Raw genomic sequence first — 13,139 nt, forward strand, 5'->3', positions numbered from 1 at the left:
TGGTGTGCTGGCCTTTTTGTGCTTGCTGTGTGCAAGGCCTGCCTGGGAGCCGAGTGCCCGTTGCTGAAGCCTTTCTGCCACAACAAACAATACAAGCAACACGCAGACCAGTATGCTAGATAGCACTGTAATTCTTATTGCATAATATACATGATTTAGTAACAAAAACAAAATGTGTGCACTTGTAAATTCTGTAATATATTTGAAATAAATTGAACACACGTCTGTCAATCTTTGAAAGTGGTTTGAAAGTATAATAAGTCTATGGTTGAAACAAAGTAATAGATGCTATCCTGTGGGCTAAGCGGTAAAACTTTTTTTAGCCGTTCATGGTGCCGAAGTAGTAGGTGAATAACAATGGACGGTGATCCCGGATAATCTGAGTGTTTCGCTGGAATCTTCTTCAGCACAACTACAAAAGAATTCAAATATGAAACAATGACCTGTGTACATAAAAACTATATAAACTTCACACATTACAATCCATATGCTATAACTACAATAAGAAGAACAGAGGTATTCTGTATTGAAGCCTCTCTGCCATGCAGACCTGGCAGCGGCCACTGTCGCCTCCCAAGATAAGGTGCTGGTCTTATGTTCATCTTTGGCCAGTCTGTGTTGGGCCACTAAGGCTGGGGGCATCCTCTTCCCAGGTCCCTGTGGGACAAACCTCACTTTGGGGCGGGGGGGGGGGGGTAGCTCAGAAACCAGGGGTGGTGGCAGCGACAGCCCAGAGGACTCCCAAGGAGAGGGGAGTAGAAGCTGAGGGAACACCCCACAAAGGAGGGTGTTTGAAAAAGGGTGAGTTGCAGGTAAGGGGTGACATAACTCCTGAGCTCCACATAGGTGCCACAGAAAGAATGTAGTTGGTCAAGGGAGCTGTGGACACAAAAAGGTTGAAAACCTCTGCTGTAGACAAGCAGGTGGCATTGGGCAAGAACACTTGGAGATGTGAAATCGGAGCAGTGAGGGGTGTGTGGCTAGGAAACCTATTGAGGGCCACACAAAGGAGCCTTGGGGACCACATTTGGCTTTCTGGACTGAGGTTCTCCACCTGTATTTTATAAAAATTGGTACATCCTGCTGTCCTGTATTTGCTGTGGAGAAAAGAGGAAATTCTGGTGCCTGTGTCAAAATGATTTGAAAGCCTCTTTTGTTTGGTACCTATTTTTATGGATTGTCCTGGCTGGCAGTTTAAATCACAGGATTTAAACAGTACAGGAGAGGTGCCCGTCCACAAAAGGGTTGCAGTCTCAAAGGCATGATGCACATGTCCATGTTTTGAAGCAAGATCGTGGTAATTCTTTGCACATTTGGGACAGGTAAGTAATCTAGACGGACAAAATCATAAGCAGTCACTTACCAGGAAAGGCCACTGAGGAAGATTTCCTGGGAGGTGGGAAAGGAAAATATATTCAAAAGCCACATTATATGTGCTGTTCCCTGACCCCTACTGCAATGACACAGTCGCTGCGGGTCTGAGCGAGAGGATGTTATATGAGGTACTGTGACATCACCCAAAACAGACACTTTGGGGCCAGAAACTTGAATGGAAGAGGTCTAAATGGTCTGCCTCCTCAACTGTAATGAAATTAGAAAGTTTTGGGAAATGATATGCAACGAGCTGAAGAAAATGTTCCATCTAACATTTGTTTAAAAACCTGAAGCATTTTTGTTAGGGACTGTAGGAAAAGACCTGCCAAGGAAAGTGAAAAATATATTTATGCATGCGACAATGGCAGCAAGAGTCTTAATAGCACAAGGATGGAAGAACGAGGAAATCCCGACTAAAGAATTATGGCAAGAGAAACTGATGGACTACGCAGAATTGACAAAACTGACATACAAACTACGGGACAAGGATAACTGTGACTTTAAAGATGAATGGGAACCTTTTACAAAGCACTTAAAGAAACAACAAAGGGAACTGAACTCCTTGGCAGGTTTTGATTAAATAATCACAAACTTTTTATTGACAATAGCCAGTCAGATAAATTAAGGATTTATACAATTGTGTAACATGCAGAGAATAACATTTGTTGATAAACCAGAGAGAGGAGCTGAAGGAAGTCGGGGGGGGGGGAGAGGGGAGGCTGGGTTACTTTATGGGGAGAGGGAAATGGGGGGAAATTGATATGTCTTTTTTGATAAAATGTCTTGTTGGAATTCCTAATAAAAAATATTTTAAATAAATAAATGGTCTGCATCCTCCAGACATGCCTGGAGTTGTTCCACGACTCTCTGCTTGATTGCGTTGCCCAGGGATACTGGAGACTGGGCAATACTTGGCCACAGTGGCCAGGTCCAAAGATGCTTTAATAACTGCTTCCTTAAGGGGTTCCAGGAAGATTTCCTCACAGAGGGAAGCGTTCACCACCCCATGGAGCCCGTTGCCCAGTTCTGCCCAGCTCGCTTTTATGAGCTGGGATGGACAAGGGCTGAGAAGACAGGCTGTCGGTTCTACTTGCGCAAGCGGCCTGTCTACATCCTCAGAGGTAACAGAGGATGAGGCTTCTTCAGCTGGTGTGGGAGGAGATATTTCCAAATCTGCCCAGTGCTCCACTCTGTGGGAATTTTGGCAGGAAGGTAGTGCAGTGTACCGTAGTGGTTAGAGTAGTGTCAGACTAGAACTAGCAAGATCCCAGTTCCAAGCCCTAGACATGAATCGCCAGTCACAGTCTCTCAGCCGAGCTGAGCTTGCAAGGTTGTCATGAGACTAATGAGGGGGGGCCATGCCTGCCACCCTGAGTTTCTTGGAAGGAGAGTGGGCCAAAATGTAATTATTTATAATAACAAAATAATGGTAGAGTGGATGGTTGAAAATATAGTCCAGGCAAAGCACATTAGTTCATGGGAGATGCCAAAAGCACAAGCAGCTTTAAATCTGTTTTTAAAAATGAAATACAGCAAATATATCTGCCTTCCTGCATGGCTGTCCCGGAACTGATCTACCTCCGTCCAAATGGATGCAAAGCAACGTAGGAAGAGTCTACTGCATGGTGCCTTTAAAGATTGTTACCCACCCACCCACCACCCCGATTTCCAAGCCTTGTGAGAGCCAGGGGGTCTGTGTTTCCTTTTGGACAAGGAGGCTCAGCGGTGGGGAGGGAGAATGAACAAATGCCTGAATGGTTACCAGCTGTTGATTTAAATTGCATAAGGTGGTGTTGGCCAACAATGCGCCCTCCATAGGTTTCAGACTCCAACTCCCATCAGCCGCACCTGAGCACAGGTGAGGGCTCAAGCTGATGGAAGCCATATTCTCAAACATCTGGAGGTACTAGGCTGGCGTAAATAAATAGCACCAACTGTTTGAGCTTATTAGGTGTGTTCCCAGGCCAGCTGTTTAGCCTATTGACTCTGATTTTCTCCACCTTGCATTGCTAGAGAGAGGAGCAGACCCTTCACTCACTGCAAACCCTTTTTATCACGTGATGCAGTTTAAAAGGACCTTGAGAACAAGCCTCAGCTATTTAAGGTGTAAGTGGGGCTTCTTTTGCAGAGGTTGGAAGGAATAAAGTTTTGGTTATTTGCGGCACCCTTGGAAGAGATCATTATGCAGCCTGTGAGTCTTGTATGTCCATTTTTGTGGTTGTTAGTATAGGAGGAAGTTGCTATTGAAGCTGTAATACCACCAAGTGCAATACAACTAGGCGGAAAATTTAGAAGGATTAATAGGAGGCTTGTTCTCTCTAGGGAAGAACATGATTGTTTCTCAGCTGCTAACTCTTATATCTCTGACTTCTAGCCTCTGTTTCTCTAGCTGCTTCTGGGTTCTTTATTTTAATTTTTTATTGAAAGCATTTCAATTAAGCAATATAAAGTAGGAATAAAAAGTGCATAAAGAGAAAAAGAAGGTGTATTATATCACTATATATGCAATCAACTACAATTCCGCAAGTGCTTATCTACAATAGAGGCATATAAATGTTATTATTATCCAAATACAAGTATGGTTATTTATAACCATATATTTAGAAATATGTTCCAAATTTCATTATCCTGCTTCTAAAGTAGGTCCAGAAGCAGTAGCTACCGCAAAATGCAGGTCAGCTGTTCACTGGGGCAGGAGAAAGAGCAGGAAAACGTGGGATCTGAGAAGGGCTCAAAAACACGCGTATTTGAGTGAACATGGCTAAGTCATCTATTTTATGGTTCCCTTACAGTACTTGTAAGGTAAAGGGTACAGGGACCCCTGACCATTAGGTCTAGTTGTGACCGACTCTGGGGTTGCAGTGCTCACCTTGTTTTATTGGCCGAGGGAGCCGGCGTACAGCTTCCAGGTCATGTGGCCAGCATGATTAAGCCGCTTCTGGCGAACCAGAGCAGCGCACGGAAATGCCGTTTACCTTCCTGCCAGAGCGGTACCTATTTATCTACTTGCACTTAGTGCTTTCGAACTGCTAGGTGGGCAGGAGCTGGGACTGAACAAGAGGAGCTCACCCCGTCGTGGGGATTCGAACCGCCGACCTTCTGATCAGCAAGCCCTAGGCTCTGTGGTTTAACCCACAGCGCCACCTGCGTCCCTTTCACAGTATTTGTAAGCTGTCCTAAAGCAGAGTTCCTGGAAGCATCTCATTCTATTAACCTGAGTGTTGAAATTCCTGCACAGGTTCCCTAGCACTGCTCTAACCAATGCAGTCTATGCTCTTGTCTGTCTGTCTATTGTTGACGGCTTCCTTTTGTCCTCCTTTTGCAGCAACTGCCAAGTCTACTCGGTGGTCCCTGGGCTCACCTTATTTCCAGGACAAAGACTGTAAGAGCATTGATTTCCCTTCCCCCTTCCCCTCCTGAATCTCATCCTGCCACCACTGCGATTGAAAAATGTCTCTTGTTTCCCTTGCTATAGGGAGTAGTTGCCACTGAGTTTCAAGTCCTGCATGGAGATATGGTCCAGATAAAAGGAAGGATCCTGCCAGATGCCAAAGAGTGAGTAGGGAAGGGGCAGAGTATCGCCTGTCTCTGGGAACTCGCGTGTAGGCACACTGTGTAAAAGGTAAAGGGTAAAGGGACCCCTGACCATTAGGTCTAGTTGTGACCAACTCTAGGGTTGCGGCGCTCATCTCGCTTTATTGGCCGAGGGAGCTGGTGTACAGCTGCCGGGTCATGTGGCCAGCATGACTAAGCTGCTTCTGGAGAACCAGAGCAGCGCACAGAAACGCCGTTTACCTTCCCGCCAGAGCGGTACCTATTTTTTTTATATAATTTAAAATATAACTTTATTGAATAATACAATCAAATTTCCAGACATATCTGCAAAAACACAATTTTTTACAATTTTTTACACATTTGCCAAACATAAAGAGTAAGAAGAAATGAAAAAGAAAGAAAGAAAAGGAAAACAAAACAAAAAGAAAATGCTGTTTTCCCTAAACAGTAATTCCAGATGTACACTTACACACATTATAAAATACAAATCTTAATTAAAATATCTTAAAAGACTTCCACCGCCTAAACCACACTTCTTTTGTTATTTAATTCTCCTTTACCTCTGAGCAACGGGAGCTCACCCTGTCATGGGGATTCGAACCACCGACCTTCTGATTGGCAAGTCCTAGGCTCTGTGGTTTAACCCACAGTGTGTACATAGCCCTTAAACATGCTTCTGAGAGCGGAGAATCTCTTATGTATGCCAGGCAAGCTCTGCCCTGGTCATGCGTCCAGGACATAGCAATTCACACCTGTACCAAGTTCTTAAGCTGAATGCTGAAGCACCAGATTTATTAAAATCAGGCATGGAAGGGCGAATCATGTTCTAAACAAGAATGTAGAACACAGATCCTCTCATGTTTTTTTAACCTGACTTCATACTACATCCACACCCTTAAAATGGAGAGTAAATTAGGAGAGAGATTGCAAGAGGGCTGTGCCTGGGTGTATGGCGAAAACGCCCTACTGCACAAAAGTAAAATGTATTTGCCTACCTTCTTCTGCCTCTGGCACTGCCTGCTATTGGCATGTTACCTAGGAAGGAATGCAAACCACCTCCCCACTGGGCTTAAACAGGTTCCCCCCACCCTGTGCTAATGTGTAGATGAAATCTTCCTCCTTGTCTTGGTTTCTACCAGCTGGCTGGGGCCGATGGGAGTTTCCAAAACATCTGGAGCAGCCTTTCTCAACCTGTGGATCCCCAGATGTTGTTGAACTGCAACTCCCATCAGCCCTAGCTAGCAAGGCCAGAGCTCAGAGATGATGGGAGTTGTAGTCCAACAACATCTGGGGACCCAGAGGTTGAGAACTGGTGATTATTCTGGAGGGTACCAGGTTACAGAATGCAGTAGCCAGCAACAAAATAAATTTGCTCCATCAGTATGGCAAGCCCTTCAAAACATTTGAAGACGCCTTTCCTATAGCATCCTAACTCTCTTGTCTAGATCCTGTGTACCCTACTTGGTCCCATTAACCAAGTTGCCTTCCCATAGCCCCCTCACCTTCAGCAGGGGGACGCTGGCCTTCCCTACAAGGCTGTTGTAAATTATGTAATGGGGAATGTGGGATATGGGGATATATATTGTGAGTTAAGTAATTTAAGAGTCACGGGGATTGGCAGACACATTATGCAGATCTTGGGCTCCATCCTGACACCTCATTGGTCTATAACAAGCTCCAGGTAGATAATTCCTGAGTGAATCTCTGCAACCGTGAGTACTAGAACATTGCTTTATTTTTAATTTTTTAAGTGTTTTCATGAAGCCTAAATCCAGTACGATATATGAATTTGAGGTGGGTTTAGGCTATAGGCCTGGGTCCCCTTCTAATTGTTGGATCCAGAATGGATACAATTCCTAGACTAGCCAGGCAAGATTCCTGGTTATTCCTAAAGGCCCGCTGTGGGTTAAACCACAGAGCCTAGGGCTTGCCAATCAGAAGGTGAGCGGTTCGAATCCCCACGACGGGGTGAGCTCCCGTTGCTCGGTCCCTGCTCCTGCCAACCTAGCAGTTCAAAAGTACATCAAAGTGCAAGTAGATAAATAGGTACCGCTCCGGCAGGAAGGTAAACGGCGTTTCCGTGCGCTGCTCTGGTTTCACCAGAAGCAGCTTAGTTATGCTGGCCACATGACCCAGAAGCTGTATGCCGGCTCCCTCGGCCAATAAAATGAGATCAGCGCTGTAACCCCAGAGTCGGCCACAACTGGACCTAATGGTCAGGGGTCCCTTTACCTTTACCTATGGGTCATTCAGGAAGCAAAGGAAGAGGCTCGGCGCCCCAGGGCAAATGGGTGCTTCCCTCCCCCCCCCCAAGTTGCTGGTAGTTACAAAGACTGGAAGAGAGAGTTGAGTTATGTGACCTAGAAGCTAGAAGCTGGAAGCAGCCGGCTGGGAAACCAGGGAGATAGAGCTGTGCCTGATTTCTGCTTGAATCCAAGGCTGCATCTAAGGGGAAAGAAAAGGGGGTGTTAATGTTGTGAACCTAACAACAACAACAACAACAACAACAACAACAACAACAACAACAACAACAACAACAATAGTAGTAGTAGTAATAATAATAATAATAATAATAATAATAATAATAATAATAATTTTCTACCCCCACCCATCTGGCTGGGTTTCCCCAGCCACTCTGGGCAGCTTCCAACAGAACACTAAAATACAATAACCTATTAAACATTAAAAGCTTTCCTAAACAGGGCTGCCTTCAGATGTCTTCTAAAAGTTTGGTAGTTATTTTTCTCTTTGACATCTGGTGGGAGGGCATTCCACAGGGTGGGTGCCACTACCGAGAAGGCCCTCTGCCTGGGTTCTCTGTAACTTGGCTTCTCACAGTGAGGGAACTGCTAGAAGGCCCTCGGCGCTGGACCTCAGTGTCCGGGTGGAACAATGGAGGTGGAGACACTCCTTCATAGGTTCAGGTTGTATATATGTGCAAACAAACCATATGTCATAAAGGCAGCTCAGTCTCTGCTGCACCTCATTCTGAAGGAAACGCAAACCCCGGTAAGTGCTTGAAACCCCTGGAATCTCACCCCTCAGAGATCGAGGTAGCATGTAAAAATGTTCTCAATATACTCACGGCATGGCAAGCATGTGAACATCTAGGAGAGGAGCCCTGTTGTTGTCGTTGTTGCTGGTGCTGCAGTCCAGTAAGCCTCTCACGTTTGCTATTCTTGTTTCTTTCATAACTTTCCAACCTCTTCAAGATTTGTTGTGAAACTGGGCCAAGACCCCGAGAACCTCGTTCTTCACTTCAACCCGCACTTTGACCCCCAGAAGTGTCGGAACACCATTGTATGCAACTCCAAGGAAAATGGGTTGTGGGGGGAAGAGGAGGAGAGCATCTCCAAGTTCCCTTTTGAGCAAGGCGGCAGAGTTCAGGTGAGGTCTTAGCAGTAGATCAAATGGAGCCAGCCAGCCAGCCAGGCAGCTTCTCCTGGAGTTCCCTGTGGAGGGAGGGGCATCTGTAGCCTTCCAGATGACATTATAATCCCATCTCCCATCAGCCTTGGCTAGCATGGCTGATGGTCAGGCATGATGGGACCAACAGGCCAACAATGTCTGGAGGGGACGACGACACAGGTTTACTTTTCCCTGGGACGCCTCCATGTTTTATAGGAGGGTTCATTTTATATGGGCAGAACAACTGGAATGCCAGCGTTGGGGGACCTGGCCTGTCTGAACAACAGTTGCGTCCCACTTTTAATTACAAGGGTTCGCAAATGAAATGATCATCGCCTTTGTTTTGTGGATGTTTATGAATTCCATGTGTTATTACGATGCTTTTAAAAAATAAAAATATAAAAGCCTATGCTTATCACTCAAGATCCTTTATTAGGCATAGCCAACCACACATTATCAAACAGACACTGTATACAAATTGTGCAACATACAAGCTCAACATAACAAGGTTTGTCCGGGTCAGATCTTTAACCCCAGAGAAAATCAATTTGCATAAATAATACAATACAGCACTACCAAATCCCCAATCAGTTAAGAACCGCTAATTCACTTTATAATGACCCAGGCTTTCTACATGGACAGCACTTAAAAATTCAGCCACTATTAAAATAATTTGTTCATTCCTGTCCGAAAGCAGATCCTGAACCGTTGGGAGCATAGAAATCAGCCTATTGAGTTGTAAGGCCTCTAATAATTGTCTTCTGGCATAAATGCCAAAATCACAAGAAAAGAAAATATGCTCCAAAGTAGCCTATGCTTATGCACTTACATATATATATTGCAAGTCAGGTAGAGATGTTTTTGGTACAAGTGACTCTATGCGGATAGATGTAAAAATGTGGCTGTCTTGGTCCTTGGGTTTTGATGTACAGCCATACCTCATGTTATGTCCGCTTCATGTTACGTTCTTTCAGGTTACGTCCCACAGCAACCCGGAAGTACCCGAAAGGGTTACTTCCAGGTTTTGCCGCTTGCGCATGCGCAGAAGCACAAAATGACATCACGTGCATGTGCAGAAGCGGCGAACCGCAACCCGCATGTGCGCAGATGTGCCGCTGCGGGTTGCGCTCTTTTCATGTTGCGAACGGGCCTCCAGAACGGATCCCATTCACAACCAGAGGTACCACTATGCTACAGACTCATCAGCAGTGGAAAAGCCTTGGGGTCAAAGCAGCCTTTGGTGCTCTTGTCAGGAAAGGGAAACCCAGAATGGCCAGCTTGCACTGTCGACAACAGTGACTGCCATTCCTTTGGAATCATAGAATTGTAGAGTTGGAAGTGACCCCAAGATTCATCTATTCCAACCCCCTTCAATGCAGGAATCTCACCGTAAAGCATCCATGACAGATGGCCACCCAACCTCTGCTTAAAAACCTCCAAGGAAGGAGAGTCCATCACCTCCCAAGGGAGACTGTTCCAATTTAAGAAGTTAAAAGGTTCCCAGGTCATTTAAAAAACGGTTCAGTGTCCTGTGTTGACGGCTCCCTCTCTGCTTCTTGCAGCTTTCCTTCGCGTTCCTTACTTCTGAGATTATGGTGCTCCTGGACGACAAACATGAGATCTCCTTCCCCAACCGGCTGGGCCTGAGGGTCCTTGAATACATGGCGGTGGAAGGAGGCTTCCGAATCAGAGCCCTCAGATTCCTCGAATCTTGATTTCCCGCAGTCCTGTAACATGTCCGAATAAATTCAACTTGGTTATTCGAAATGGGCAGTGGAACATAGTTTTGTTTTATATATTGTGTGCATTTCTGAGCACAATTCAAAGTGTTGGTGTTGACCTTTAAAGCTGTAAACGGCCTCGGCCCAGGATACCTGAAGGAGCGTCTCCAGCCCCATCGTTCAGCCCAGACACTGAGATCCAGCGCTAAGGGCCTTCTGGCGGTTCCCTCATTGCTAGAAGTGAGGTTACAGGGAACCAGGCAGAGGGCCTTCTCGGTAGTGGCGCCCGCCCTGTGGAACGCCCTCCCACCAGGTGTCAAAGAGAAAAACAACTACCAGACTTTTACAAGACATCTGAAGGCAGCCCTGTTTAGGGAAGCTTTTAATGTTTGATGCATTACTGTATTTTAATATTTTGTTGGAAGCCGCCCAGAGTGGCTGGGGAAGCCCAGTCAGATGGGCAGGATATTATTATTATTATTATTATTATTATTATTATTAATAATAATAATAATATAAATCTTTGAACAGTATTGTTAGAGCTCAGAGATTGACAACTAGGTGTAAACTATAGGGGTCTGTGCTTTAATTCATTTATTAAATGAGTTTCTAAACTTAATATAAAATATCTAAGCCAGGAACAAGAATATATAAAAATATACAGGATAAAACCAGCCATAAAGCACCATACAAAATCCTCCCTTGCAGACCTAGCCATGAGTTTAACGTTGATTGCATGAACTATGCTAGCCAGATTATCCCTGTGCAAGTATGCTCACAATTGCCTCAGGAGGTAAAAAGTCTTATGGCTGCCCAACTAATTGTTTTGCATTCCTTTTTTGTATGTGCATCTCAGGTTTAGTTTTCCACAAGGCCATAAATCTAGGATGCACCACTTCAGACTGCAGGTGGTAATTACTTCAGGCTTCTTTGTTTATTATTATTTTTCAAATCCCTCCCAGCCAAGAGACTTAACATGCTAGCAGGCAATGAGAGAGGTTCTAGCTTGGCCACCATTGCAACTTGTTAGTCTTCAATGCAGAGGGAATCTTTTGTATGGAGGTGAATTCTGTCATCTGACCAAGCTGAGGTGGTGCAGCTCAGACAGAAATATTACTTCCTTCCTCAGTGGAAAATGTGGCCTTTATTCGCACTCTGCCAATGTGGGCAAAGCCCAGTTCCTTCCAACACACCCCTGTTTCCTCTTTTTAGCACAGGCTCTACTTTAGCTCTCATTTCTACTTAACTCTCTGTTTCACTCATTCACTCACTCACTCACAACCCACCCAGGCAATGAGCAACCTTCAGATGGCTCTATTTTTAGGAAACCACCAGAATGTGCCTTTAATAGCACCTCTGGACTGTATTAGCAATTCTCACCTGCCAACTGCTGCATGTAAAAGCTACTGTTAAAGGCACAGCTGCAGAATCGGAGTGCAAATTTGGCAACTCCACAATCTGCAACACCTGCTGCAACAGGTTTTCAATTGTTGACTGAAGATGTAAATCGCACTGATACAAGACCAGTGGGTTCGCCTTTTTGCTACCTCTTGCATTGGTAAAAAGATTGTGTGCAACTAGGTTCTACTCAGAGAAGACCCATTGAAATCAATGGGCTTAGGTTAACCAAGTCTATAAATACCTTGGAGTAGGACTAAGGTTGGCTACAACAAATTATTTCTCAAAAACAAAACAAACCCTGTGGTGGTATTTTTATAGTCCTTGTGAAACCTTAGACCACAATATTTTTCTTAGTCAAGGAGACAGTTTGTGGATTAGTATACTTTTATCATGCACAAAAGATTTTGTGAGACCTCCTCCACCTTACAAAATGTTTTGGTTGCTATGTTTGCATGTGGTAACTAGAATTGTCACACAAACGGAAGCCGCCCAGAGTGGCTGGGGAAACCCAGCCAGATGGGCGTGGTATAAATAATAAAATTATTCTTAAATATAACTATTTAAAGGATGTAAAAATCTGACCTCGTGTCTTGGAAAGGGTAGATGGGTTTTTATTTTCATAGAATCATAGAACTGTAGAGCTGGGTCATTAGTCCAACCTCCCCACAATGCAGGAATATGCAGCTCCCCCATACAGGGATCAAACCTGCAACCTTGGCGTTATCAGCACAATGCTCTAACCAACTGAGCTATCCATTTTGAGCTATATGCATTCTGAATAAACAATATTGTTTATTCTGTAATATGAGGTTGTGTTGTTGTTTTTAAAGAGACTCTCTTTTTATTGCTTTGGAAATTGCGAGCTGGGTGGGTTAACCTTTAAACGTGAACTCGATCAAAATTCTCCCTAGTCACAAGATGCTTTGGGTGGAATTCAGCAGTCACTCTGACAAACTGGAACGTGTCCAGAGGAGGGCAACCAAAATGGTCAAAGGCCTGGAAACGATGCCTTATGAGGAACGACTAAGGGAGCTGGGCATGTTTAGCCTGGAGAAGAGGAGGTTAAGGGGTGATATGATAGCCATGTTCAAATATATAAAAGGATGTCACATAGAGGAGGGAGAAAGGTTGTTTTCTGCTGCTCCAGAGAAGCGGACACGGAGCAATGGTTCCAAACTACAAGAAAGAAGATTCCACCTAAACATTAGGAAGGACTTCCTGACAGTAAGAGCTGTTCGACAGTGGAATTTGCTGCCAAGGAGTGTGGTGGAGTCTCCTTCTTTGGAGGTCTTTAAGCAGAGGCTTGACAACCATATGTCAGGAGTGCTCTGATGGTGTTTCCTGCTTGGCAGGGGGTTGGACTCAATGGCCCTTGTGCTCTCTTCCAACTCTATGATTCTATGATTCTATGAAATGCGCCGTCTGCACAAACTTCGCAGCTCATCAGATGAAAGGATCCCTTCTCTCCTTCTCCGCACACTCTTTTGGGGGACCTCCTGAATCTCACCAAGCCAATTTGGGTGGTGCCACTGAAGGCAGTGGTGTAGAGTGGTTGGAGGCCACAGGGGCAACTGCCCCTCATGCAAAATTTCAACACCCCTGCCCCAATACAGCTGCATGTTTCCAATGCTGGGCTCTCTTGAAAATGGCTTCTCCATGTGAACCAGGAAGTGACCTCTC

General features: G+C 45.0%; 1 protein-coding gene across 1 annotated transcript; it reads left to right on the forward strand.

The window, feature by feature from the left end:
- Positions 1 to 3,505: 3,505 nt before the first annotated feature.
- Positions 3,506 to 10,052, forward strand: LOC309350371 (16 kDa beta-galactoside-binding lectin-like; the record flags this gene model as incomplete). Its single annotated transcript, XM_081877416.1, has 5 exons — positions 3,506 to 3,565; positions 4,700 to 4,756; positions 4,850 to 4,929; positions 8,142 to 8,316; positions 9,900 to 10,052. Exons 1-5 carry the CDS (start codon positions 3,557 to 3,559, stop codon positions 10,050 to 10,052), a joined length of 474 nt encoding a protein of 157 aa, XP_081733542.1. The 5' UTR covers positions 3,506 to 3,556.
- Positions 10,053 to 13,139: the final 3,087 nt, after the last annotated feature.

This window comes from Podarcis erhardii (genome assembly GCF_964252035.2).
Source record: "Podarcis erhardii genome assembly, chromosome: 9".
In the NCBI taxonomy this organism is placed as follows: Eukaryota; Metazoa; Chordata; class Lepidosauria; order Squamata; family Lacertidae; genus Podarcis; species Podarcis erhardii.